Genomic DNA, 26,394 nt, shown 5'->3' on the forward strand with positions numbered 1-26,394 from the left:
GACTGGATTTAAAAAAAAAACAAAACAAAACAAAAAAAGCTCGCAAAAAGGCCTTTTTTTTTTTGTTTGTTTTTGTTTTCTCCCCCCAAGTAAGACTCAGTCATTCTCAGCAAGAGCCAAAAGGTAAAACCAGTAGGACTAGAAAACAACCTCAAAAAGTTCACAAAGGTCAAGTGACAATTTGGGAGTGAGGAAAGAAGGCGACACGAGTCGAGTGGAGTCGCTGCCGGTGGGCCAGGCAGGGGCTTGGTCTTACCCAGAAGAGAAGGTTGAAAAAGAAGAGGAGATACTTGATGCATTTGTTGACAGCCATGGCGCGGGCCTCGTCGTCGCTAGTCCAGGTGGAACTTCTTCCCTCATTTGTTCATCCCGCTCGACCTGTTGCCGCGGGCCACGCCCCGCGTCACGCGTCACGCGACGGCCACGCAGCTCGCTGGCGAGGACCCGCTTCGGCCGGGAGATGGCGCCACCTGCACACAAACAAAAAACCCCAGCACTCGCCTTTCGAACGAGGCCGCCGGGGCGAGGGAGGATTCCGTCTATGCGTTCGGTCAACATGATCATTTCGTCATTTTTCATTCAACGTCTACAATTAAGGCGGAATGCATTTCATGAACAAACAGTTTTTCACCCGGTTGCAAAGTGGACAATTACAATTTGGACTCAAAAGGCCGACGATTTGTTGAAAAGAAACTTCGATAACTGGTTTGACTGTCGTTATAAAAAACAATCCATGTATTGGTTTAAATGCATTGTAATTTAGCCGCGATCCATTTGATAAAAACGTGAAAGATCATCTCTTTGAAATGCATTTTATCAATTGGAAACTGACGCAAATAGTCAAATAGCCGACGGACGGAGACGCATCGGCGCTGACACAAAGATGACGAAGATGAAGATGGAGGCGGGGGATGCGAGGGGGAGGGGGGGGGGGTCGGCGTCGCTCCTGGGCGGGGCTTGGCGACAGTCGCAGCATCGTCTCGCACTTCGGGTTCTGCTCGTCGCTCACAACGTACCGGAGCTCCGCTTCCGGTCCGGTCCGAACTCGGCTGCCGGCCTGCCCGCGCGTCTGAGTCAACTTGACGGAGATGAAGACGAAGATGCGGCGAGACTGAGCGCAGCCAGAGACACACCCACAAACGCGCACACGCGGAGGCGCCATTGTCTCATCACGCACGCACGCGCGCGAGACGATGCTGGCATCTTGGCTCGCGCTCGCGGCCCAGCTGCTCGGTTCGTTGCAGGTAGGACGGGCTTCGAACCTCGGGCGTCTTTGTGTACGCGTGTGGGCGCGCGTGCGAGGAGCGGGTCGGTCGGTCGGAGCACGGCGCGCACGCGCCCATGCGGAGCTCACTCTGCTCGCCGGCCACGATCAGCGGCCGGGGCGCGCGCGTGCATGTGCACGTTTTTTTTTTTTTTTTTGAATGTTGTCACTTAGCGTAGGTGCTAGTTGCTTAGCTGGGGCTAGCCTTAGCAGCGGGCTAACAATTTTCGGGGGAGGGGGCCTTGACGTCACATGTGGTTTTCCAGTTCTGAGTTGGTGTCCAGAAAACCCCCATCGCAAGTCGTTGTTGTCGAACCGTGCCCTGACATCAACTGGAGACAGCTTGATTTGTCTCCATATGTGCTGGACAGGACATTGACTGGCGAACAGGGAGTTGTTCTGGACATGTGATTTCAGTCCGTTGTTTGTCTACATGCAAGGAGCTGTGGGGAAAGAGATGTCCGTCTTTCACGCGATGACGTGAATTCCTCGAGGGCCGCTTGTGGGAGCCCACCGCTACCAGGAAGTGCGGCTTTTTGGTCCCGTCTCCCGACTTTGATTGGTCACAATGGGCTCAGTGTTGTTTGAGAGACACCCCGCCGCCGCCCCACGGCTCCCTCCTCTTGCCGCTCGTCACCCGCTCGTCACGTCGGTGGACTGTTCCCTCGACGATAAGTCGCAGATGCGGCAGGAAGCCTGAAACACAAATCAAAGCGAAGCTCCAGATTAAGCGAGCACCAGCCGGTGGAACCTTTCTTGGAGGGGCGGTTTGCAGGCGAACCATTTTGACACAGCAATGTTGTCCTGTCAAAGACGAGACAGTACCCGAGCAAACAAAGCCGAGAAACAAAGTCACCCTAACGCCCCTACATTCTCCAGTTGACTTAATAAACACCCGATGAAATTGCGTTTGTGAAAATAAAGGCCTCATCTTTCATAAACGAGCCTTTCCCCCGAATCGATGCCCGATACTTTCGACAGATCAGTCAATCAACACCCAAATGGCCACATGATCCCAAAATGCATTGCTGAAAATAAATCAGCACATCAATGGCTCGCAACTAACAGGGTGCTTTGGACCGAGGGGATCAAATGGGGTCAAGTGCGAGTCGAGCGCATGCTAGGTTCGGTTTAGCATTCGCAACATTAGCATTCAAGCGGCCCCGGGGGCCGGCGGGGGATGGGGGCAGTCTCGGTGTCCATGGCGACGCTGGAATCTGACACACTTAATGAGCATCTCCTTTCATCTCCGTTGTCATGGAGACAGCTTAGCGCAGCAACCGTCCTGCCTGCGAAACGTTGCCCGACCTTTTTACAATTTTCTCACTGCCTGCTTGGAGACCAGGCGGCTTTCAAACGCGCGTCACGTGCGTAGATATGCTCCTTCTCAACTGGGGAGCGGCATCGCGGGTGGGTCGTGCACCCGAAATTGTGGGGGCGGGGGGATTGGAGTTAAAAAAAAAAAAAAAAAAAAGAAGGATGTATCGTCTAAAACAGAGGTCCCCAACCTTTTTTGCCCCACGGACGGGTTTCATGTCAGACAATATTTTCAGGGACCGGCCTTTAAGGCCGGATAGATACAATAAGATATGACCTGCATGAAAGGTGTGTTATTTTTGAAACATAATCACGAATCATGACATGAGGAACATCCTATCTGGCTGCAACATTCTCTGGTCGCTACGGTAACGTTTAAACGTGCCTTCAAAATAAGATACGCCGCAAATAAAAAGAGCATGAAAAATACGACTCACCATCGCCGCTTGTATGCAGAGTAGGCTTGGTGCGTGTGAATCTCCCGTTGAGAAAAAAAACGCATTTGAAATAGCCTTCTCTTTGTTGAAAGTCGTAGGCTCCGCTCCTCTTTTGTCTCCTGGCTGGGCCTTTTCCCCTTCCCGAAAAAACTTTTCAAAGACATTTGTTTTTTATGCGGTAACCTATCACGTGACCGAGAAGCACCTGCATCAAGAGTGACATACTGTAGACTGATATAACAGAGGATCCGGTCATTTTTCAAATTCCGCAATGAATAAAACGGAAGGAATGTAAGTTATACTGTACGTATACGTGACTTGCCGTCGTCTGTGTTTCAGGTGGCTCCGGCTTTCCAGGTGAGTCTGAATGACGCAGGCCAGATCATGGTGAACCTGGAGACTTCCGACCTTCGGGAGAACATCTCCGCGTACGCGGCGCAGATCACCGGGGAGCCTCGTCCCGCCGTGATCCTGTTTGGGGGGACTGGCGAGCCCCTGCTGTTCAACACGTCCTTCCATGGTCTCATCTACAGCGTGGGTCTCCTGCTTCAACGAGGACCGTTGTGGTCCAGACCCATCAAGACCGTGTCCCTCCTCACCAGTGAGCAGACCGGCAAGAACGACAGAGTCTCCCCCCCCTAAGGCTCTCGATTCGAGTTCTCCTGTCGCCCACAGGGCCGCTTCCTGTGAGTGGCGTATGGATTTCAGACTACAAGGAATCTCCAGAGACCGGCGTGGTCTTCGACCTTGTCAGTCCGACTGGGAACATTTTCAGCAGAGTCAACATCAGCTACAGCGAAGGAAGCGAGAGGCGCTCTATGCTCTACAAAGGTCACGCCGTCGCATGACGGCCACACTCCATGTGGCTCTGCGTAGTCGCAGGTGGTCGCAACTGATGCGTTGTTTTTCAGACTTTTACAAGGGGAAGACCGTGTTCAAGCACTGGCTCCCGGGGGTGTGCTACCGCAACATCACCTTCCAGCTCATCTCTGAGGCCAGTGCCTACCAGACGGCCATGAGGACGCAGAGTGACATCACCCACGTGCCCATGCACCACAGGACGGGTACGACTAATAGCATATACCGATGTTGGAACTTTTTATGGAGGGGCGCCAAGATCTCAAGAGTTGTTCCTTCTCCTCTGCAGTGCCGTATCCCCCCCTCAACATCTCGTGGAAGATTGTGGATCTGAGCCAAAGCCCGACGCGGTCAAGTCAACGGGCTGGCCGCCATTCCCGTCACGTCCCGCTCATGGACGAGGAGGAGGCGAAGCCCTCCGAGGAGTCCCCGATGGCCTCCACTGAGGAACCGGCACACGACCCGAGCACCATCAGCGAGACCCCGGACGCCCCGACCCCGTGGTCGGACTCCGCCACCGAGATTCCCGTCGACAGGGAAGACGAGTTTGTCAACGGCGAGGAGCACGAGTACGAAGACTCCAATGACGCGGGGTCGGCGATGGGTCTCCCTGCAGAGGCTTTGGTCCTGCCCACTCACATGCCCCCCGTCCTGCTAGAGGTGCGCTGGCTGCCCCCCAGAGCGCCCACCAGCTACGACGGCTTCCACGTCTACGTTTTCAGGGACGGTAAGCTGGACGGCAACACTGTGTGACCTTGAAATGCGGGTGTGCCCCTCGTCTTCAGAGGTGGGGGGGGGGGACTGCAGTCATGACTTGACCCGAGTCAGACGTCCGCCGCCAATCTTAGGACTCGGAACGTGCTCGTACCTCGCATAAATGTGACTTCCTTCCACCTGTGTCCAGGGAACACCACTCAAACGGCCAGCGTGGATGAAAGTACTCATGAGTTCTTCGCCGAGCTGACAGAGGCGGGAACGTATCACGTCAGAGTCACCACGCTCAGCACGGGAGGAGACTGTGAGCCCAGAGAGAGCAGCGCAGACGGCGGATTCACCTTCTACCTCGGTGTGTCGCCGTGGACTTTTGGTTTCCCAAGTCCAACCCAAGACAAGCTCCAATCTGGCCCTCAATGTCATTTTACGTGACCGGCCTTGCTTGCCGCTTGTTCAAAACTAAACATAAATCAAAAGAATCAGATTCACATTTATCGGCCAAGTATTGTCAGAACACACATGGAATTCGTCTCCGGTGGTAAAGGCGACCCTAGTATCGCAAGAACACGCAACTCGGATAAACAAGGGCGTGACATACAAGTATGGCTGACTTTCCGTCACACAAGGGGACCGCCGTGCAGTAGTACCACCCAATGAAAGCTGTGCGACAACGTGCGAGTATCGCGCAGAGCTCAAGTGAATCCCATGCAACAAGCCGCCACACGCAGCACAAATGTGCCAACAGACTCCCCCTAACAAAGTTTGCCACCCCCGCCGCCATCCTCGCCTGACTTGGAGTTTTGTTTCCCAGGTCCCGACGGTGAGGTTCTGCGTGAGCTACGCCAGCGTCCACGGAAAGTAACGGTGCGCTTGCTGGACTCCAGCACGGCCGCTGTATCCTGGGCGCAGTCCCCGGAGACCCACAAAGGCAGCGTGGTGTCGGTGGTGTCCACCACCTGCCTGAAGCCCAGCCTGAGCCAAAGGATGGAAAGCAACTACTGCGGCGAGGTAATGCCTCCCACCAACTCACTGCCTTGTTGGACTTTGAAAGGCTCACATCACCGCGCTTTTGGACAGGAAAACTCAACAAGCGACATCATCAGCAACTTGACTCCAGGGGCTCAGTACCGGGTGCTGGTCTACCACACAAACGGACCCCTGATCAGTCCTCCCTCGGAACCGGTCATCATGGATATTGGTGATTAGCTCACATTACCCTCGTGTTAGACGTGCCACGTCGAGGCAAATGGACTCCTCTTGGTTATCCAAGACGTTCTTCAGTTCAAAAATTTCCCACCCTGTGTCCGGTGGGGTGGTCGCTCGAGGGTTGTTCCTGCTGCCAGATGTGGCCGGTGTGGTCATTCACCTGCCAAGTGACAAAACGATTCTTTAATGGCCATCTTTCACACCGACTCAGACAATCTTTCGAGGAGAGCTGTTGGGATCTTGTTGAAAGCCACCAGGCGGCTGAACAGCGGCTGCTCACGCAGTCAGGTCATTTCCAAACAACAAATAAAGCCGACAGACAAGCACAACAAAAAAGCAATTATACCAAACCAACTATGACTGACAGGAACAGACAACCGCAACAAAAAATACAAACGCCCAAAACACAGCATCGACCACGATCAAACCGCAAACGGTTAACGGACAATCCACCACAACAATCGACAATAGACGACCAACAACCAAGTCAACCGCACTAACAGTAACAAGCAAGCACAATACATAACCACAAGAGCCGACAGACGACAGGCAGGCAAGAAACCAAACGGCAATCTTCAAGGGACCACCCCCAGAGAGGTCACCCAAACTGGAGAAAAGTCAAGGACCAAAGAGTCCATTTGCCTCCGCTCGACTTTTGCAACGAACCCATCACCACAGAGATCAATTATGATTCTGACGATCGGCCGTTGTTGCGCCAGAGCCCACGGGCGTCCGAGAGCTGGCCGTGTACCCGCTGGGCCCCACGGCGGTCATCTTGAGCTGGCAGCGTCTGTATCACGTGGCCTTCCGCAAGTATGTCCTCCAGACCTTCTTCTTCAACCCCGTCACCCTCAGCTCCGAGTGGACCACGTACTACGAGATTGCCGCCACCGCCTCCGTCATAGCATCAGTGGTAAAATAAATACATTCAAAGAATTGACCCCCACCCCCCCCAAAAAAAAACCCAAAAAGCAAGCACCTCCAAATGTGCCACAAACATGTGCCACAAACGGTCTTGGGGTTCATTATCTAATGGCATTGTCTTCCTTTTTAGAGGGTGACCGATCTGCTGCCAGCTTGGCACTATAACTTTCGCGTTACCATGGTGACGTGGGGCGACCCACCACTCAGTTGCTGCGACGGCTCCACCATCAGCTTTGTCACAGGTACCCAATCCAAAGGAATACACCCCCCATCCCCGACTCCCCCGCACTCATGAGCGTTGGCTTTTGTCGCACAGCTCCGGAGGCGCCTCATATCTCCGTGGCGGATTACTCCCACGGCGTCCTCGATGTTCGTTGGACATACGGGGAACTCTACGTGGACCTGTCACACTCCAGGATTACGCACTGGCAGGTGGCGGCGGTCGGCAAGAAAGGTCCCGGGAGATGCTTCTCGGCGGACGTGAGGGCTCACTTGTTGCCATGGTGTCACCGTGCGGTTGCCAAGTTGTTTCGGGTGGCGACTCCGGTTGTTCGAGGCTCTCCGTTTGGTTGCTTGAAAGTTCGTGGTGGGAAAATCCAAGTTGCTTCCAATGCGGTGCCCTGCATAGGCATGCCCAAGCCGATTCCAAATGTGCTTGTTTATTTGGTCCGTACCACGTGCAAGTGGGAGTCGAGAAGAAATCGCAGGGTTCTTTCCTAAAGAGTCTCGCAATGTGAGCTCATTTCCATCTGCGGTCCCTCATGCTCCAGGGCATGAGAAAAATCGAGAAATCAAAAGAGTACTACTTCCAAATAGGTCAAAGTAAAAAGTCCACGGTAACCTCGAGTAGCTCTCTCAACCACCGTCTTGTCCTCCTCGAGTTTCATCGACGACCTTGGTCCCAGTGTCCTCCGCGAGCTTTTTTCTCCACTAGTTTTCTCCTGAGGTCCTCTTCTACTTTAGTTCTCCTCAATTTTTATCCTCTCGAGTTTCAACTTGTACCGTCGCTGTCCAAATGCGCTCTGCGAGCTTTCTCCCGGACGAGCTTGACCTGGTTTTGTCCCAACGTCCGATACAAGGTTCACCGTCCGCTAGTTCTCTCCTCTTGTCGTTGAGTTTTCCCTTTTGTCATCTTCTCGTTTCATCTTGGAAGAGATCGGTTCTCCGATAGATGGTGTCGTCGACTCGTTCATTCCTAATGTCCTCCGCTCGGCGTGCTGTCTCAAATTAAAAGCCATGAACACATGCTTGCCAGGTTCCTCGCAACGTGATGAGCGCCGGCCTGCCACTGCCGCCCGGCGACATCTACAACCTGACGGTGACGGCGTACACGGAGCGCAGCCGCAACACGTCCGTTCCCAGCATCATCAAACTGGGTCTGAGCATTCATGCGTGCTAATCATCAATGAGATCGACCTGATTCTGACAAAGGGCGTCCGGCGTGTTTTCACCCGCAGAACCGGCGCCCCCCAGGTCCGTGTACGCCGTCAACGCCACGCACTCGTCGGTGACTCTGTTGTGGAGCGAGGACGGCGTCGTGGACCACTACCAGGTGCTCTGCAAACCAAGCCCGGGCAACAAAGAGATGAGGGTGAGCCCCCGGGAGACGTCTCAAACGACCTGCGCTTTTTCCTCACGCTCCTTCTTGGTCCGCTTCAGACTCGAGAGCCTCAGGTGTCCAGCTCGCACGTGCTGACCGTTTCCGGCCTGATGCCGTCGTCCAGCTACAACTGCAGCGTGGTCGGCGTCAGCTACAGCGCGCCCAGCAAGCCTGCCCACATCACCATCACCACAGCCGGTAGGGGGCGCTGCCGCACAGGAGACTAACCTGAATGAAACGGCGATAACAGGATGCGTTAGTTCGCGTCCCTAACGCCTCTGGGTGTGCGTGCACGCGGGCAGCCAAAGAGACGAAGCCCGGCGTGGCGGCCATCTCGGCCTTGGCCGTCCTGAGCGTCCTGCTGCTGAGCCTGCTGATTCTCTTCTTGCTGCTTCTCCGCAAGAGGCATCTGCAGATGAGCAGGTACCAACAAACCGCCGCCGAGTTTCACGATCAACTCCGCAGGCGGAATTTCACGCTCCTCTCCTCTCGTGTTTCAGGGGGTGTGGCGCCGAGACATTCGTCAACTTTGCTTCATTCGAAAGAGACGGGAAGCTACCGTACAACTGGTACGACGACGCGCCGCTTCTTCGTTTGACGCTCGGTTTTCATTTCAAGATGAAGCAAATTCTTGCCGTAGAGAAGATTGTCCTAGCAAAAAAGGCCGCCATGTGGCATTCCGTGTTTTCTTTTCAGCCTGGTAATAGTACGAGGGGTTCAAATGAAAAGAAATGGAAGAAAAGAAGCTGCTCTCTTCATTCCTTCCATGACTGTATATACGGCGGCACACGTGACAATTTTGTGCATAGGAATGATACCTCATTCGTGGCCACAAATGAACATTTTCCGGGCCTGTTTTAATTAGCGGCCACCAATTGCGTCGGTAACGGTTAGTCAAATTAATCAAGAAATGTACGATTTGCGATTAATAAAAGAGCTGAAAGACGGTCAGTCAGTCATCACTTAACGCTTCCAGTGCGTCACCATTTCTTTGCGCCTTTATGTGTTCACCGATTGACGCGATCAGGAACAAACGAAGACAGCAAAGTAGACCCGCGGGTGGGCCCATCTTCGGCTACGATTTGGTGACGCCAGAGTCGAGATGGAGACGGGCTGTCGTAAATGGGCCAGGCTCCGTTTTCATCCGGCGCGCATGAGTCATCAAGTGTGTGTGGAGCACTAAATGTTCCTCTTTGATGTGTACTAATGCAGTCGCAGCAGCAGCAGCGTGTTGGTGTCTCTCTGTTTGTGTTTTTATTGGGGTTTTTTTGTGCTCTATTTGAACCCCCCCCCACCCAGGCGAAGAAGCCTCTTTGCCTTCCTTACCCTTCTGCCATCCTGCCTTTGGACTGACTATCTTTTGGCTTTTTATATTAATCCATGGTAAGTAAGCGAGCGAGCCAACGCCTCTGTTTTCCGGCAGGAAAAGTCTGGTGAGCCGGCAGTCAATTTATTATTCATATTGAGGTGAATTATAGAAAGACACAATTAGGATTTTTTTTTTAACTTAAGTCACTTGTAAAATACATTCAATTAGCTAAATATTGAATAAAAGAAATTGATTATTGTCTTAATATTTTTCTATTTCCTGCACAATTATTGAAATAAAATAGTCTGTGGTCATTTTTGCACCATTACACAGAAGATGTCCTTAGAATTCATTAACAAAGTATGGAACGAAGTGCAACAAAATAGCTTATTTGATCTGAAATCGTTCATTGTTAAACGAACTGCTCATTTTTGGATGCGTCGTGAATTCAATCACAAGGAAGTATCCAATTTAACAAGAACATGTGATATTTACAACAAGGCTACCAATCGGCATTTTCTCATGCAAAAGTGTGTGGAAACTTTTGACTGGAAGCATTATCGTCTCAATGACCGCCAAAACGGTCCGATGATGTTATTCGAACACCCGCAGGCTGCCCCCGAGCCCAAATTTCAGGTGCCAACAAAAGCACCCGAAGCGCATCACCAGACTTATCCAGAAAGCATTTCTGAAACTTTTTGGGAGCGTCATGTGAGCTTTGGATGCGGCATGCTCCTCATTAGCCAATGAGACTTGGCGCCGATGCGTGGCGCACGTCCCGCTTGCATGACCACGGGGCCTGAACCGCACGAAAAGATTTCCCTAAACTCCAACCGCATTGGACCGTCAAGTCGTTCAGACACCTGCATGTTGAAACGAGAAGGCTCCCTTCTCAACCTTTGGTCTTTGTTGGGTTCGACCGATGCGCCGGACAGGATCTGGACTTTGCAAAGTCAACGTGACCGTATTTGCAAAAGGCCCACCTGCCCGACAGCCAATCAGCAGGCTAGCGTGATCCGGCTCCACGGCTGGGAAGGAAGGCGTGGCCGCATGGAGCGCACACTGCCTGCTACCAGTCCTTCGCCCATGCACGGCCATGCCTGGCAAGCCGTACTACCGGCTGGCGACCAGCTCCTTATCTGTCACAATATGAGTGGCATTGGCTGGCGCCCAGTCCAGCAAAAAGGATGGAGCCTCTAGTTGGAAGATCGGTCGAGCCCAGGCCTGTTTTGGTGCGTGAGTGGCGAGTTGACTTGTGTTTGTGTCATAGGGGCAAGACGGCCTTAAAGAAGCGCAAGCTGACAAGGTAACGCGACAAAGGCCACCTTTTCACGCGCGTGCGTACTGATGACGAGAATGACGTTCTAATCTCAGACCCCCCCCCCCCCCCCCCCCGCCGTGTCTTTTCAAGTCCCGTCCAGCTGGACGACTTTGACGCCTACTTCAAGGAGATGAGCAAAGACTCGGCCTACAAGTTCTCTCTGCAGTTTGAGGTGGGAGCAACGTTGCGTGGCGTGTCAAAAGTTGCATCGATGCCACATGTCCGCAAAACGCCTTGCAGGAGCTCAAGAGCGTGGGCCTCGACCTCTCCCATGACGCCGCCGACCTGCCCGTTAACAGGCCCAAGAACCGATACACCAACATCCTGCCCTGTCAGTAGGCCTGCCACTCACTTGACTTTGACTAAGTTGACGTTACTTTCACTCAACCCTCCATGATGTTTTCCATTCATTGAAAAATCACATCAAAATAAAGTGAAATAAAAAGAAGTCCCATTGGCCCCTTTGGACATCATTTCAAGTTCAAAAAAACAAACGGAACCCATTGAAACAATTCAAATCCCTTCATTTTGAAGCCCAATTGCCGACGTGGTGACCCACTTTTGTCCCACTCCCTAAAAAAGAGGAATACAATCTTACCGGGTAGCGAAGGTCCTCAAGGCACTGGGCAAATCTGCAACGGCGTCTCCCATCGTGCAGCTGAAGGGGTTGAAAGGCAAATGAGTGGCTCGAAAGCAAAACATCATGGCAAGGAGTTGCAATTACCTGAAGCACAAGTGACCGAGCCGCATGTTTGTTCCTGGCCAGACGACTTCAGTCGCGTCCGGCTGATCTCCATGCACGACGACGAAGGCGCCGACTACATCAACGCCAACTACATTCCTGTGAGTAGGGCGCACACAGGAACCACCAACTTGCCCGTCTCAAGGCACATCTTTGAATATTTATGCAATTATAACTAAACAGCGATTTAAGTGCTGGAAATAAAACATGGTTGAATGGATAGATTTGCCTTTTATAATTGAGTTAATGACAAGCGTATTTTACCGTGGTATACACTTTCACTCAAAGATACGTTTACTCAATAGACAGTCTACTTTTTCATTGTTAGATTTTTTTTTTTTTTACCACAAATCAATTCAGCAATAATTTCATGAGGAAAGAATTAAAAGTAATACATTTTAATAAAGCGATTTGATGGCTGAACGAATGCAACAAATATTGCATGACTCTTGAAAACGGAAATGCTCAGTGTGTGCTCTTATTTTTATGTTATTTTTTTTTGTGCAGGGCTACAAGCACGCCAAAGAGTACATCGCCACGCAAGGTCCACTGCCGGAGACGCGCAACGACTTCTGGAAGATGGTGCTCCAGCAGAAGTCGCCCATCGTGGTCATGCTGACGCAGTGCAACGAGCGGAGACGGGCAAGTCGGGGTTCCCGCGAGGGGGCCGCTCGCTTTGCTTGGCATCTAAACATGCCTTTGTCTCTGCTTGTTGCGCGACGTTCAGGTCAAGTGCGACCACTACTGGCCCTTCGGCGACGAACCCGTCATGTATGGCGAGATCAGCGTGGAGGTGCTCTCGGAAAACGAGTCGCCCGAGTGGACCATCAGGAAGTTCCGGCTGGGATATGTAAGTCGCCAACCAGTCAAATTTTGCATTTTTTTTTTTTACACTATTTCGGGTAGAAAAACAACTCCCCACCAACAAGCCTATCAGCCATTGGGGTTCAAATAACGACGGACTCGATTCCTGAAATGATGGTGCGAATGGGCGCCCGCAGGCGGACGAAACTCGGGACATCCTGCATCTGAACTACACTTCGTGGCCAGACCACGGCGTTCCCACGGTCAACGCCATCGAGAGCATCCTGCAGTTTGTCCATATCGTGCGGCAGCAGGCCAAGAGGACCAAAGACCCCATCGTGGTCCACTGCAGGTAGAGTACCGTGTCGTTTTTTTTTTTTTTTTTTTTTTTAACTGCATGCATGTTGCCATGGTGACAAAGCACATTTGTCCACGTAGTGCTGGCGTGGGCAGAACGGGCACCTTCATGGCCCTGGACCGCCTGATGCAGCACATCCGGGAGCACGAGTTCGCCGACATCCTGGGGATGGTGTCGGAGATGCGCTCCCACCGCCTGTCCATGGTCCAGACGGAGGAGCAGTACGTGTTCATACACCAATGCGTCCTGCTCATGTGGCAAAAGAAGAAGCAGCAGCATCAGCAGCATCAGCAGCAGTCACTCGCCTCTGACGTCATCTACGAGAACGCTGGCAAGACATAATGACCAAGTGCATGCTTCCGCGCGTGACTGAGCGAGTGAGTCCGCGCCACGTGATTACACTGCACCGCATCCCGACCCAGTTTGAGAACTTCTACTTTCAAACACGGCCCTTCGCTCGGAATCCAGCCAAAAGGAGAAGCCTCGCCGACTCGGAGTAGCAAGCAAATAGTGTGGGAAAAACAAACAAGATGTCCGACTCGTCGCTGCTTTACTGTCAAAAGGAACGGAAAGGCATCCACGTTGAAGAAGAATATTTTTCGCCTTTGAAGGGTGTCCAGAGCAACCTGACTTCTTCATTTTCTTCTTCAGTGTTTTTTCCACAAGTAAATCTCACTTCTTTTACTCCAAATACCAGCCTGTTTTATTTCCACACTCAAACTGATCCCCCACCCCTCCATCTTTTTACTCCGCATTTGACTGGCAGAGGAGGGCTGCCACTCACTTGACTTGACTCACTTTTTTTTTTTTGTTTTGTTTTAAAGACCGCGCAGCCCGCCACACCCTTCAGGATGTATGAGCACACTAATAATAAGAACGTAGGATAGAAAATTGAACTTTCCATTTTTGAGGAGCAAGCAGAAGTTTTGACTTTCTGTGCATTCTCGACATCCTCCTCCTGCGCCAATTTGGATGCGTAAAGACGGACAGGACCCCGCACGCGAACAGTTAGCGGGAGGTGATGCCGTCATGAGTTGTGTAGATATTGTCAACTGCTGTTTTTACTTGTCATGACTGTCAAAGACAAGGTGGCGTTTGTGAACCGGGGGCGGGCAAAGTCACGGCCGTGGGCCGCACGGCCCGCACGAGGTTCTTTTGATCTGGCACACGCAGGCCTCGAACATTTTTGCCACTCGTTTGTTCCATTTTTTTCAGAAACATTTTGTCTTGTGAAATCGATGACTCCCATCAGCAAGAATTTAAACGAGACACACTTCATGTGTGAAAGTATGACGAAATCAACTAAACTATCAAAAACATGAGATGCGTATGTAATTGTTCTTACTTTGTTTGCTCACCGTGATGAAAACTTGAAATCAGACTCGTTTAGTTCAGACGGATCCGAGCAGAAGTGGCGCCACTGACCAGACCGGCGGGACATTTATTCGAAAACGGAAGCACAAGAACCCGCTTCTTGCAAAACCAGCAAACACGAAAGAAAACTGAAATCTGGCTTCAATAGCCGGCGGCCGGGCCGGCGAACACGCTCACCGCCAGGCTGACGACAAACAGCTGGTGCGGCTCCTTCAGCCGCACCAGCGTCATCTTCAGCAGGCCGCGAGCGTCCTCGTGCAACAGCAGCAAGCGCTTGCCGTCCGAGTAGTAGTCTGAGCGGCCTCTTGGGCGCTCGGCGCTCGCCCTGACGCAGACGGGCGCGCTGACGCACCACAGCGGCTTGTAGATGTCCTCAATCACCGTCAGCGTCAGCACGCAGCAATTCTGCACCCATGCACGCAAGCACACGGCGCACTCAGTCAGGGCCGCCACACGCGTTTGTTTTGACTCTGGAGAGGGCAAATCTGGGTCCAGAAAGTCAAAACCCTGCCACAGTTTGCCTTGAGCCAAGGAACTTGTTTGTTTGTTTGTTTGAGTCAAAGCACCTGTGGCTCAATCCCAAAAACTTTCTGGACCTGGATTTGATACCTCTGCAACATTTGCATCTCATCCTTGCGCTGGGTAGTTCAAGCAAAAGCAAAAAAATCAATAATAGTCCAAGTGACGGCTGAAAGGCAAAATGCCGCTCGACTTTCTTTTTGTCGGTCGGGAAGTTCGACAGCGAACTGAAAGGTCCTGAATACGTCTCAGTCAAAGACCACCGAGCGCTTTCAAGGAAGAGCAGAATTTTAAAAATCCAATCTTGGACCTCTGCGTCAAGCTTTTGGGAGCCGTTGCAATCTTGCGATCTATCGGGGTCAGCACCTTACCTCCAAGGAGCCTTGCAGCATGTCACTCTCCCACACGAGCCGGATGCGGCCGGACAGCTGGCGGTGCTCCGACAAGTCACCTCTGTTGATGGGCCGCAGTTCCAGCAGGCCGTCCTGAGCTGCGTAGAGCAGAATTTTTAAAATCCAATCTTGGACCTCTGCGTCAAGCTGTTGCAATCTTGCGATCTATCGGGGTCAGCACCTTACCTCCAAGGAGCCTTGCAGCATGTCACTCTCCCACACGAGCCGGATGCGGCCGGACAGCTGGCGGGGCTCCGACAAGTCACCTCTGTTGATGGGCCGCAGTTCCAGCAGGCCGTCCTGAGCTGCGCGGCGCCACAACGAGCCGTCAGCAGATGCAGGAGGGCGGCTGTGCGTCAAAGAGAAATCGAGCACCTGACACGCAGCGGAGAGGATGGAAGTAGGCCTACATGATGTCAGAGGATGTGTCGTGCAGGCCCAAGTGCAGCGTGTACGTGCGCGTCCCCGAGTCGGCATGCAAGCGCTCCTCTGGCTCCCAGTACGACCTGCCGGGGGACACCGCTCTTGTGACTTCACCGCAGAAAAGGCGTTGAGCACTCCAAAGTATCGCGCTTCATCAAAAGCTCGCCTGTCCTCAATTTGACGATGAAATGCACACGACTGTCACAACTAAGACGCGGTCAGAATCGTCGTTTTTCAGAGAAGAGAAAGACTATATGCCTGCGAGTCTAGTTCGATGCGCTGCGCCGTTGCGCAGCTTGTGTTCAAATACAAATCCTTTCAAGGTTTGGAACTCGCGCAATATCAATGCCCGTTTTGCGAGCGCTAGCTCATCTATGGGGTTGCCCCGAAGCGTTGGGTGAAACTACCAGACTGCCGAAAGGCAAATTATGCCATGTGGTTGAATGCGCAAGCTTTTACGATGACTTTGACGGTCAACTTCAAGTAAGAGAGGCAATCGTCTCTCTTCTGTAGCCTTGCAGAGACGCTTGCTGCCAGTGTAGCGAGCGCACTAAACCTCAATTTTGCCATCGCGGGCACTCGTACCTGATGGGAGATCCCAGCAGACTCCTCTCGAGCAGCTTGTCCAAGTGCAGGCTGACCGTGACAAAAGCCACACTTTTATGACCCTGTGCACACGCACACAATTATCGGTGGGTTCCCTGCACTGTGATGCCAGGGTGGGCTTACGTTTATGCTCGAGCGCCACATTTGGTTTTGAAAACAGACAGATGGGGGTCAGCTCATTTATTGGAGGAGGTTAAAAAAAAAAAAAAGAAAGAAAAAAATGTCAACATATTCTTTCTTACGGTTAAAAAGCGTCAGTCAAATCGGTGTCAACGTGCTTATTTGAATCGAACAACATTCCCAAAGTTATCGCTCATAATTAATTTACCAATCTGGGGGGGAAAAAACATCACATCTTAAATCGTGAAACTGTTCACTCATTTTTCATTATTTCACACATGATTTGGAATGTACAAAGGGAAAATGTCACATGCAAATTTGTTTATTTTAACTATTTCAGCATTTTGGGGGGGTATACAAATACTTTCATAATACAATCCGTTTTTATTTTACTTTTCAATTCTTACTTGTACCGTGACTCAATCTAACAACTGTGGAAACAAACGTCAACCAAAACGGAGCAAATTTGGAAGGAAAAAGGGACTAGAAGAGCGGAAGGCCACTCACCCTCCAGAAGCCAACGATGAAAGCGGGCGGGAAAAAGACCGTCTGGACCAGCCGGTCTTTGCCCAGGAAGCGAGCGGACGGCCAAGCGGTGGCGGTCGTCCGGCAAAGCAGCGAGCGCCAGGCCGCGTCCTTGCGCACGGCGCACAGCCGGAGGGCGCGAACGTGAGGGTGGCGTACCAGGCGACTGCCGCTCCAGGACAGTGTGATGGACGTCTTAAAGACAGACACGGCGCTCAGCTCCGGGGTGGCCTCCCGCCCCAACTTATCCTGCAGTGTCACCTCCCACGACACGTTCATGCTCCTGGAAAGAAAGAAACACGTTTCATGCACGTTGCCCGGCCGCCAACTGGACGGTCCAAAAAACAACTTCGCTTCTCGGACAATCGGGACACACAAATCCCGGCACTGTATGAATCAATCCTTGACATGCATTTCACTTTGGACCAAAGACACGAGCCGCGAAGACGCCAAGAATCATGCCACCGGGCCGTTGCCTTGCAAGTTGTTGCGGCACACGCAGGAAGCGCGCCAACCCGCTTCGTGGGTTTGGTCTCGCGATCTCGGGCATGTAGCGACAAATGAGGTTTGACCGCGCATGAAACCAAAGGCCGATTTTCACGTGGCCTACCTGAGGATGTGTCCCATGCGCTGCGGCAGGCCAGTTAAGGGGTCAAAGTCTCGGGCTTCCCTCCTCAACTTGCTGAGTTGCTGCCCGCCCATCCTCCACAGGTATTTCTTTTTCCAGTCGCCCGGAGGGCGCTCCTGAGCGTCAGCCGCCACCCTCGCCGCGCCATCCTCCGTCGCCCCGGGCCTCCACGCCTCCCACCAGAAGTCGGCCATGTAAACCTTGCGCCATGTGTTGCTACGAGGACAAAAGGCCCAAATGTCACGGAGGGGCTCGACTGGCGCACTGCGCACCGCGACTGAATGTGGCCCACTCGTCGTTGGCCAGGCCGCGGAAGAGCTTGTTGACATGACTGAGGCTGAGCAGTGAGGCAGCATCCAGGTGGGACAGGATCTTCAGCAGGATCTCCGGTGGCAGCCTCAATAAAAACAAACAAGAGACACATCTTATCACTTCTTCGTGCGCTTTGGGCATCATCAAAATGATCCGAATCGTTGCACATTTTTAAATCGTTACATCCTTGAATCGTATCGGTCCTCCTGTGTCGAGAATTACACAGAATCATCTTTTGTGGAGCTGCACCCCTGACAAATAAGGCATCTTTGCTTGGGGGAGGTGGGGTTGAACCGTCAAGTGTAATTATGTAAAACGATGGAAAGACAAAATATTCAAAGCCGTAGAAGTCAGGTTAGCATTGTGTGGACAAGACTGTCCAGAAAGTACAGAGACTATGAAAATGTTGGATAAGAGGATTGGAAAAAGAAAGTTCAACACTGACTGCGATTAGCCAATCAGCAGTGAGCAAACTTACCTTTCCAGAACGATCTTCAAAGACGCCTTTAAATAATCGGCCCTGCTGAAACATTGGCCAGTTTCATTTCTTCTTGTTTCTCAAACAAACACAGAAAACACAAAAACAAACAGGAAAAAAAAGTTGACAAAACAGAGAGTTGAAGGTCAGCTCAGGTAAGTTAATTGATAAGTTCACAAAAAGGTCGAAGAAAGAGTTCACCTGCTGTTTGCTGCAGCGTCACATGAGCTTTGCGCCGGCTGATTCGGGGAACCCCCGGGGGGCCGGGAGCCCGGATCCGGCCTGGGGGCGACCGTCTCTCGCAGCACGCCGTCCGCCAAGCTCGCGGACACCTTCTGCCGCGCGGTCGCCACGGACGGCTCGTCGAGACGCCACCGCCGCCATTGTTCGAAAACGCCAGAGGGCTGCATCACTGCTCGCGGCCGCCAGATGGCAGCGTCGTGTCGCGTCGCGTCGCGTCACCGGACTTCCGAATGACTTGAGGACACGGACAAGGACAAGACTGGACTTGGTCACTTTGCGGTGCAGCAGCTCGACTTCGATTTATTCCATTATTTGATCATTGAACCGTTAGTTTGAAACGTGCACAAATAGACAATTCTAATGTCCCACATTATTGGTGCATTCATGCAACAGACTCGGCAACATTTTTTTTCAAGTCAAATATGACTGTTTTCAGAAACTATAACTTTTTGCAAACATGTTCAACTGTCAAACTTTTCTTCAATTTTTTTTAAAAAAATCATTTGCTTATAGATGGTTTTTTTGGGAAAATAAATGACATTTTGACAATTTTTTGGAGATATACATCGCTATAAGTACAGTATATGTATTTTTAAATTGTCATTTTTGGGGATGTGCACACCTTTCGCTCTTGAAAATATACTTTTTTTGTCAACTACTTTATCTTCTAGAAATAATGTCATTTCTTGAGAAAACGTTTTTCTTTCAGAATATTTCCTCTGACCTGGATTCAATGTTTTTCCCCCTCAGATATGTACTGCTTTTTAGAAATATACAACTTTTTTTTTGGGGGGGGGGTTGCTTTGCTAGTAAAGTTTTGACAAAACAGCACAATGCCACGCTCAAAAAGGGAGGGTTGAAAAGAAATGTAGATGTGCACTTTACGATTGTATGACTGTTTTTATTTCTTGTTTTTTTTCTTTTTAATCCCTTCTTTAGCTTGGGATCCCTGTGGACTCTTCGTACGCCCCTGCACACACACACAGTACCACTGAAAAAGCAACACTCACGCCGCCAGCACCGTAACTTGAATTGAGGCGTACAAGGCAAACTTGACAGGTTGTTCGACACTCACTTAACATTCAAGTTACACACGCGCAGGCCGCATCAAAACGAAATTTGTGACTACATCACACGCGAGAGTTGGCGCACCGATTTCCAAATGGAATTCCAGGAGGTCGCGTGGGTTGTGAAGCACGCCCATCTCACGTCAAGTAAGAGCTCATGTTAACATCTTCAAATCCAATTTTTTGTAGCCATGTTATTCGTGTTAGCAATGCGCATCAGCGAAGAGGCGCTTTGGATTATGCACACAAGCGCCCCCCCCCCTTCCAATTCAACTTGACTCACTTGTGCGTTCTCTCTCTCTCTCTCTCTCTCTCTCTCTCTCTCTCTCGCTCGCTCGCTCGCGCACACACACACACACACACGCACACACGCGCGCGCGCGCACAGACACACACTTCTCGTCAAGGGATTGCTTTTTGTTCTTGCAGCGACTGACTGATGCGATCATCGTGACGCTTCCCCGTCACCCCTTCACAATGCGTGTGCGCGTGCGTTGAAAGAGGACAAGTCGACTGACTCCACTGTAGGACGACAAGGACTTTCTTGAAATTAGCGCCGGAGCAGGAGGTGGGGGAGGCGGCGATGTCCTGAGTGTGTATGCGCGCGTGCGCGACCAGAGGGGAGCAGCGGCCGCCATGTTAACCAAGAAGCCCGGAGCATCGGTCCTCCCGACGGGTGAGCACAGCCTACTGTAGCCGAGAGGAGCGCATCCGAGCGTGGCCGATGCGGTCGGCCCGGGATGGGGGGCGCTTACCTCCGGTGCACATATACATTTATATATACATGTGATATATTTATATAGAGAGAGATATATAGATAGATATGTGTGTGTTTGTTTCAAGAAAAAAAGGAGCGCCTGTGAGATGGGAGCTGGCTTAGCATGCTAAGTGCTAAAAATAGTCTCTTGCGCCCCAGAAGCGGGCTGCTAGCATGAGCCGCTAACGTTAGCCCCAGCGGCGATCCAAACAGTCGCGTTTGGAGCACTGACAGTCGATGGAATGCAATCGATTAGCTCTTTGACGCGCCGCTCGACACAAACGCGACTCTTGCGTGACATCGCGAGGTCTCGATGCGGAGCGGGGCAGCGGTCGAGACTTCTCGTCCGTCCGCTGACATGTACCGACTTGTGTCGTCACGACTGCGCGAGTCATGGCAACAGTCGGCTTGTGAAGATGTCGAACGACGAGAAGTCGCCGCGGCTCACGGTGCTAAGAGTCCAGTAAGCAGGCGAGGCGGTCTAAAGAAAGACAGCGAGTGAGCGGTGGCGGTTGATTCAATGCTATTGAGTGTGACTTGAGTTGAGTTAAACTGCTCTCTGTTGAGTTGTGCAGAGGAAATAAAGCCGGAGGAGGTACTGGACTCCTGTTAGCTGCTTGCTCATGCTTTTCGGCTGTCGTGTAGTTACTGTGTAACAGGCAATAGTCAGCGGCGCACGCACGCACGCCTTTATTTTCCCACTCGTCCCGTCCGGCAGCATGCCGATGGTGCGAGCCAGCGCAATGGTGTCGGGTTCGCCAGTGCGGCGCGCTTGCTCTAGAGCGTCTCGCCGTCCGACGGATCCATTTGATTGACCCTAGTTTTTTTTGGGGGGGGGGCGGCTTACATCGTTTAGAGCGCGTCCTCACAAGGCGCACGCACTCGATTATGAGCGACGGGAGTTCGTGAGTGGCAGGACTTAAAAAGCGCTCCTTGGCCTCATTAGCGGAATTACACGGAGCCTTCCGATTAAAAACGACACACGCCATCTGTCGCCCTCAGAGTCTACCGCACATGCGCATTGTGGTCCAGGCGAACAGTTTGGCACGCACGCAGTGCTGTCGTGGTGCCGGCATTCTATTACGTCAACGACGACGCTTCCGTCAACATATTCAAGCCTTGCAAAGGAGGCTGCCCTACTGATTGACAGCGGCAAGCATGCGGCCACACAACCCGGGGCTGTGCAAATGCAAGCCAAAACCTGACCGAGCGGCGCACGGACAGATGGGATAGGTTTCCAAATCGCAAATAATTGGGTGGAATCAGGTCAAAGATGAAGGCAAACAGTCGGGTGACCAGAGGGGGGGTTGCAAAGGAAGTGGGGTGGCTTACCTCCTCAAATATGCAAACGTGTCAATCCGTCGACTTCTTAGGACATTTCTGCTTGGTGGTGTCCTGTGAAATGTTGACAAAAATGCATTCATCAATGTTGGGAAATCTTGAACAATTTGACAGAGTTGACATCGTGACAGAGTTGACATGGTTTTCGACTGTGGCCCCACGACCGCAAAAGTTTGCACACCCCTTCTGTCAACTCTTGCTGGCTGGACATTGATACTTTTGGGTGTTTTTTTTTTTTTTTTTTTTTTTAAATGACGTTTTTTCCTGGCGGGCAAGGCGGGCGAGCCGGTCTTCTCTCCCGGTCCCGGCGGCGCCCTGACGACGTCGCCCGTCACGCTGCCGCCTCTGCGCAACAACAACAACAACCTCAACCCACTGACAGTACGTTCCCAAACAAGCTCCGGTTAGCGTCTTAATCTGAGAGAAGCACCTGTGAGCTTTCGCCGCACGCAAGCGCACAAAGGTGTCTGAAGTGCACGCTGTTATCGAAGGGCACCCAGGTGTGCGGTCACCATGGTGACAAGGAGATGACTCACCGCGAACACGGCCGCGGTGCGTTTGTGTACACGTGAGGCAGGCGGCTTTCCTCACCCACACGCGTCCAAATGAAGGGCACGACATTGTCACGCAAAACGCTTGCGTTTCATTTCCATTCATCCATTCCAGGCGTCCTCCCAAAAACAAGAACCGTACTGAGGAAAACTTTCAGAATAACATACAAATTTCAAGGGAAATAAAAAGAAGGAAGCCATTTTTGTCCCACTGCATCAAACAAACGGCCGTTTTGTGCCGGCTTCTCGGGCTCATCGGGATGGTGCCATTTCACTTGTCCTTCTTCACTGACCGTCAAGAATATAAGTGCAATGTCACGCATCTTCATTTCAAGACAGCTCTTTCACAACAGCTGACTATGTATGTCTCTATATATAGATATCTATCTCCTGGATCATATGACCGCGGTTCCATTAGCATTAGCTTCAACTTGCTGCTCCTCGGGAAATGCTCACATGTGAAAGCCTTCAGCATTCGCTCAGTTACGTTATGAAGCAAGTTTATTTGCTGCACCGTTTTTACACACAAGACAGTGCCACTTTTCTCCCTTCAAATAAGTGAAAATGAATCTGGTGTTTTTTGGGAGGGCTGGAACAAATGAATGCGATTGGAATCGATTTCTTGGAACCGCAAAGTCGGCGCCGTCCTATTCAAAGTGTTTCCGCTCAGGGTGGCGCTAAAGCGGCCATGTCGGAGGGCGTGCACATCACGCAGCTGTTTGACGACAGCGGGGTGAAGCGAGCTCATCCGAGCGGCCCGCAGCTCAACGGTCTGGCGTCGCTCGCCCCCTCCCGGCCGGAGCGCCCCTCCGCCGCCGGCCCGGATCCGGCCCACCACGGGCGCCCCGGCGCTACCTCGCACAAGGCGCCCGAGGGCAAAGCCAAACCGGCCGCCTACACGCCCGAGCAGGCCATGAAGCAGTTCATGTCCAAGATGTCGTCCTTCGAACACCACGAGGTCTTCAGCTACCTCGAGGGTGAGCGCTCGCCGCCGCGCGGCCCGGCGACATCCGCCGGCGGCCATCTCTCAAGCTCGCCGTCTTTTCTGCCTAGTCTATTTTGTCGGTCCCAACGCTAAGAAGAGGGCGGGCGTCCTGGGAGGCGCCAACAACTGCGGCTACGATGACGAGCAGGGTTCCTACATCCAAGTGCCGCACGACCAAATCGCCTATCGATACGAAGTCCTCAAGGTGATCGGCAAGGGCAGCTTTGGACAGGTACGAACGAACCGGCACGCTCCGGCGCCACGCTGCGACAGCACACTCTGACATCACACTGTATGCCCTGACGCCTCGCTATGCACAACTCACGCCGACTCGGCGCGCAGGTGGTGAAGGCGTTCGACCACAAAACGCAGACGCACGTGGCGCTGAAGATGGTGCGCAACGAGAAGCGCTTCCACCGGCAGGCGGCCGAGGAGATCCGCATCCTGGAGCACCTGAGGAAGCAGGACAAGGACTCCAGCATGAACGTCATCCACATGCTGGAGAACTTCACCTTCCGCAACCACATCTGCATGACCTTTGAGCTGCTCAGCATGAACCTGTATGAGCTGATCAAGAAGAACAAGTTCCAGGGCTTCAGTCTGCCCCTGGTGCGCAAGTTTGCGCACTCCATCCTGCAGTGTCTCGACTCGCTGCACAAGAACCGCATCATCCACTGCGACCTCAAGCCCGAGAACATCCTGCTCAAGCAGCAGGGACGCAGCGGAATCAAGGTGACCGGCTTGACGCGCACGTTCCATCAATTACTTTCTACTTTGGAAGCTCCGGCTACAGTTGTTGACGCTTGCACGTCTCAAAGATGCGCCTGCGAGTATTTTGGGATGGCTCTGTCGCTATCTGTTGGTGCGAGATCAAGAAGCGGGTCTTTGAAGGCTTACGATGAATCGTAACATTGATGCTAAACTACGTTAGCCGGTCTGTGGTGTTTTTCACATTCGAGGTTCGCCTTAGGCCAACAGACATTCACTCTTCTGCGGGCGTACAGTTAGTCGGCCATTTGGCCGCTTCGCCATATGAGGTTACGTTTGTCATCCACCAGAGGGCGCTGAGAACAAGCGCTTTTGTGTTTTTCAGGTGATCGATTTTGGCTCCAGCTGCTACGAACATCAGAGAGTTTACACGTACATCCAGTCCAGGTTCTATCGGGCCCCAGAAGTCATCCTCGGTAAGACGTCGCAATCAGAGACCGGACGAGCCCAAAAGATACGTGGCCGACACCCTGCACTGCGGCCTTTCCAGGTTCCAGGTACGGGATGCCCATCGACATGTGGTCCCTGGGCTGCATCCTGGCCGAGCTCCTGACGGGTTGTCCCCTGCTTCCGGGCGAGGACGAAGGCGACCAGCTGGCCTGCATCGTGGAGCTTCTGGGCATGCCGAGCCAGAAGCTCCTGGACAACTCCAAGCGAGCCAAGAATTTCGTGTCGTCCAAAGGGTACCCACGCTACTGCACCGTCAGCACCCTGCCCGACGGCACCGCAGCGCTCAGCGGCGGGCGCTCGCGGCGCGGGAAGCTGCGGGGTCCGCCGTGCAGCAAGGACTGGAGCGCGGCGTTGAAGGGCTGTGACGATGCGCTCTTCTCGGACTTCCTCAAACAGTGTCTGGAGTGGGACCCCGCCATCAGGATGACGCCCAGCCAGGCGCTGCGCCACCCCTGGCTGAGGAGGCGACTCCCCAAACCGCCCGCAGGCAACGCCGCGGACAAGACGGCCTCCTCCAAACGCGCCACCCCCGCCGACGGCGCCATCACCTCCATCTCCAAGCTCTCGGCCACCTCAGCCAAAACCAGGACTAACCTGGCACCCATCACCGACGCCAACGGGAACATCCAACAGCGAACAGTCCTGCCCAAACTGGTAAGCTGAAAGCGAGTGCACCCCCGGCCCAACGAGGAAGCACTCACGAGCTCGCGGATGCCACGTCACCGACAGCACAGTCGATCGACTTGAGGCTGCCTGGGGTGCGTTCGGTGCCGATGGGAGGAAAACACACCGTCCCCGGTGGTGCCTTCAGGCTCCTCCGGCAGAGTGACGCAGACAATCAATACAAACGGCGCAGATGGAGGGAACAAGGCTGTTTTCATCTTTTAGCACATTATTCCATCAACGATTAGGCACCCCAAAAACATTTTTATCTGGAGGATGACGCTCACAAAACTAGCCGTGCGCGCCGCTGATGGAGCTACTGACACATTAATCGGCGTTGGGAACTCTTAGCCACATCAAGCTCTCGGCAGACTAATCTAGCAGAGAAGTCTTACGTCGCATTCAATAACTCAATGTGTGCTTTGTTTTCAGTTAGCACCTCTGTTAGCATCACGCTCAGAAGAGAGGCTTCTTGTTTCTGTGCGATTAGCATCATGAGACGCCACCATGCTAACTCCTGTCAGAGGCTAATTCAGGACAGATGCTACACACATCCAAAGGGTACAATGGCTTCATTTTTCGAATACTGCCAATTGACGCCAGCTGTTTACAGTCCCCAACCGCCCTCCCACCGCTCCTAAAAAGATGATGATGATGATGAAGGGTCCGTGTCAACACAACATGCTACACTGTGAGGGCGTCAGCCATTTAAAGCCATTTTCTATCCTCGGGGCGTATGTGTGCGCGCGTGCGCGCGTCCACATGATAAATCGCACAGCAATTGAACGCCTCACGAAGACGTGCAGGCGGGATATTATTTATGAATATTTATTATCAACATTTTTGTTCTAACCAGGATGTGCAGCAAATACTTGAATGTGTGCGTGTGCCTGTTTGTTTGAAAACCAAAACGCAAGTGGCAGTGATACTACAATGATGATGATCTCAGCGACGTAGCATACAGGCGAGCCGACAAGAACACACTATCTGCTTTGTGATTGAAATGTTTTTTCTTTTGTTCCACTGAGCAAGACGACTAAACTTTTGTGCCTTCAAAGATCGACATCAAGCCAGAAAGCGAACTTTTTACAACAGGAAGTTGCACTTGTGAGAGGCGGGTCTTGGTGGAGAAACGCCATCAGCCAGATATCACACGTCGCCAACGACAAAGACGGCAGGGTTAAGCTAACACTAGCCAATCCACCGCTAGCATCCGAATGCTAGCCGATATGCTGCAATGACGCTTGTTTTTGTAACAGTGACGTAAGAACTACTGCTAACATCGCGAGTAATTCGTTTTGATAAGTTCTTAAACTAGCGTTTGTTTTTTTTGGGGGGG

The 26,394-nt window shown here is 52.3% G+C and overlaps 4 protein-coding genes and 3 long non-coding RNA genes across 12 annotated transcripts in view; 2 read left to right on the plus strand and 5 right to left on the minus strand.

Moving 5' to 3' along the window:
• Positions 1-453, minus strand: part of LOC109532656 (tetraspanin-8) — a 4,631-nt gene extending 4,178 nt beyond the window's left edge. Inside the window, exon 1 of the mRNA XM_019897610.1 lies at positions 257-453. Within this exon, the coding sequence (XP_019753169.1) occupies positions 257-313 (57 nt within the window). The 5' untranslated portion in view covers positions 314-453. The remainder of the gene's footprint in view (positions 1-256) is intronic.
• A 341-nt stretch (positions 454-794) lies between these two features.
• On the minus strand, positions 795-3,064 carry LOC109532661 (uncharacterized). The gene is made up of 2 exons (XR_002171423.1): positions 3,019-3,064; positions 795-1,960 (listed from the first exon to the last, which is right to left on the minus strand). It is a non-coding gene; the product is annotated as an uncharacterized LOC109532661 (long non-coding RNA).
• Positions 992-14,235, plus strand: ptpro (protein tyrosine phosphatase receptor type O). 4 transcript variants are annotated; one of them, XM_019897602.1, is made up of 25 exons: positions 992-1,244; positions 3,358-3,619; positions 3,694-3,849; positions 3,930-4,082; positions 4,166-4,603; positions 4,781-4,942; positions 5,402-5,598; positions 5,668-5,788; positions 6,516-6,709; positions 6,851-6,962; positions 7,037-7,204; positions 7,980-8,096; positions 8,178-8,311; positions 8,380-8,518; positions 8,623-8,743; positions 8,821-8,889; positions 9,620-9,703; positions 10,900-10,935; positions 11,041-11,122; positions 11,191-11,281; positions 11,717-11,793; positions 12,200-12,334; positions 12,420-12,542; positions 12,694-12,848; positions 12,935-14,235. In XM_019897602.1, exons 1-25 carry the CDS (start codon positions 1,194-1,196, stop codon positions 13,194-13,196), a joined length of 3,639 nt encoding a protein of 1,212 aa, XP_019753161.1. In that variant the 5' UTR covers positions 992-1,193; the 3' UTR covers positions 13,197-14,235. The 4 variants fall into 4 exon arrangements, with proteins under 4 accessions (XP_019753161.1, XP_019753160.1, XP_019753163.1 ...); XM_019897601.1 differs by having other exon boundaries at positions 7,037-7,200; positions 7,976-8,096; XM_019897604.1 differs by lacking the exon at positions 9,620-9,703 and having other exon boundaries at positions 7,037-7,200; positions 7,976-8,096.
• LOC109532660 (uncharacterized) lies at positions 3,459-8,473 on the minus strand. Of its 2 annotated transcripts, none has more exons than XR_002171421.1 (5): positions 8,358-8,473; positions 8,137-8,277; positions 4,932-5,049; positions 4,745-4,836; positions 3,459-3,561 (listed from the first exon to the last, which is right to left on the minus strand). It is a non-coding gene; the product is annotated as an uncharacterized LOC109532660 (long non-coding RNA). The 2 variants fall into 2 exon arrangements; XR_002171422.1 differs by lacking the exon at positions 3,459-3,561 and adding an exon at positions 4,565-4,655.
• On the minus strand, positions 11,288-13,074 carry LOC109532659 (uncharacterized). Its single transcript, XR_002171420.1, has 3 exons — positions 12,959-13,074; positions 11,675-11,791; positions 11,288-11,608 (listed from the first exon to the last, which is right to left on the minus strand). It is a non-coding gene; the product is annotated as an uncharacterized LOC109532659 (long non-coding RNA).
• Positions 14,236-14,273: 38 nt separating the features above from the next.
• Positions 14,274-26,394, minus strand: part of LOC109532579 (F-box only protein 15-like) — a 16,287-nt gene continuing 4,166 nt past the window's right edge. Inside the window, exons 3-13 of the mRNA XM_019897460.1 lie at positions 21,630-21,692; positions 18,433-18,708; positions 18,232-18,303; positions 17,734-17,838; positions 17,424-17,657; positions 16,796-17,096; positions 16,148-16,230; positions 15,550-15,645; positions 15,326-15,488; positions 15,119-15,232; positions 14,274-14,633 (exon numbers count right to left, since the gene is read on the minus strand). Coding sequence (XP_019753019.1) covers positions 14,370-14,633; positions 15,119-15,232; positions 15,326-15,488; positions 15,550-15,645; positions 16,148-16,230; positions 16,796-17,096; positions 17,424-17,657; positions 17,734-17,838; positions 18,232-18,303; positions 18,433-18,641 — 1,641 coding nt within the window. The 5' untranslated portion in view covers positions 18,642-18,708; positions 21,630-21,692 and the 3' untranslated portion in view covers positions 14,274-14,369. The remainder of the gene's footprint in view (positions 14,634-15,118; positions 15,233-15,325; positions 15,489-15,549; positions 15,646-16,147; positions 16,231-16,795; positions 17,097-17,423; positions 17,658-17,733; positions 17,839-18,231; positions 18,304-18,432; positions 18,709-21,629; positions 21,693-26,394) is intronic.
• On the plus strand, positions 19,916-26,369 carry dyrk2 (dual-specificity tyrosine-(Y)-phosphorylation regulated kinase 2). 2 transcript variants are annotated; one of them, XM_019897605.1, is made up of 7 exons: positions 19,916-20,216; positions 21,910-22,019; positions 22,860-23,166; positions 23,243-23,406; positions 23,517-23,906; positions 24,268-24,358; positions 24,433-26,369. In XM_019897605.1, exons 1-7 carry the CDS (start codon positions 20,177-20,179, stop codon positions 25,053-25,055), a joined length of 1,725 nt encoding a protein of 574 aa, XP_019753164.1. In that variant the 5' UTR covers positions 19,916-20,176; the 3' UTR covers positions 25,056-26,369. The 2 variants fall into 2 exon arrangements, with proteins under 2 accessions (XP_019753164.1, XP_019753165.1); XM_019897606.1 differs by lacking the exon at positions 19,916-20,216 and adding an exon at positions 20,223-20,298 and having other exon boundaries at positions 21,907-22,019.

Source organism: Hippocampus comes, unplaced genomic scaffold (genome assembly GCF_001891065.2).
Source record: "Hippocampus comes isolate QL1 unplaced genomic scaffold, H_comes_QL1_v1.1 scaffold81, whole genome shotgun sequence".
Lineage (NCBI taxonomy): Eukaryota > Metazoa > Chordata > Actinopteri > Syngnathiformes > Syngnathidae > Hippocampus > Hippocampus comes.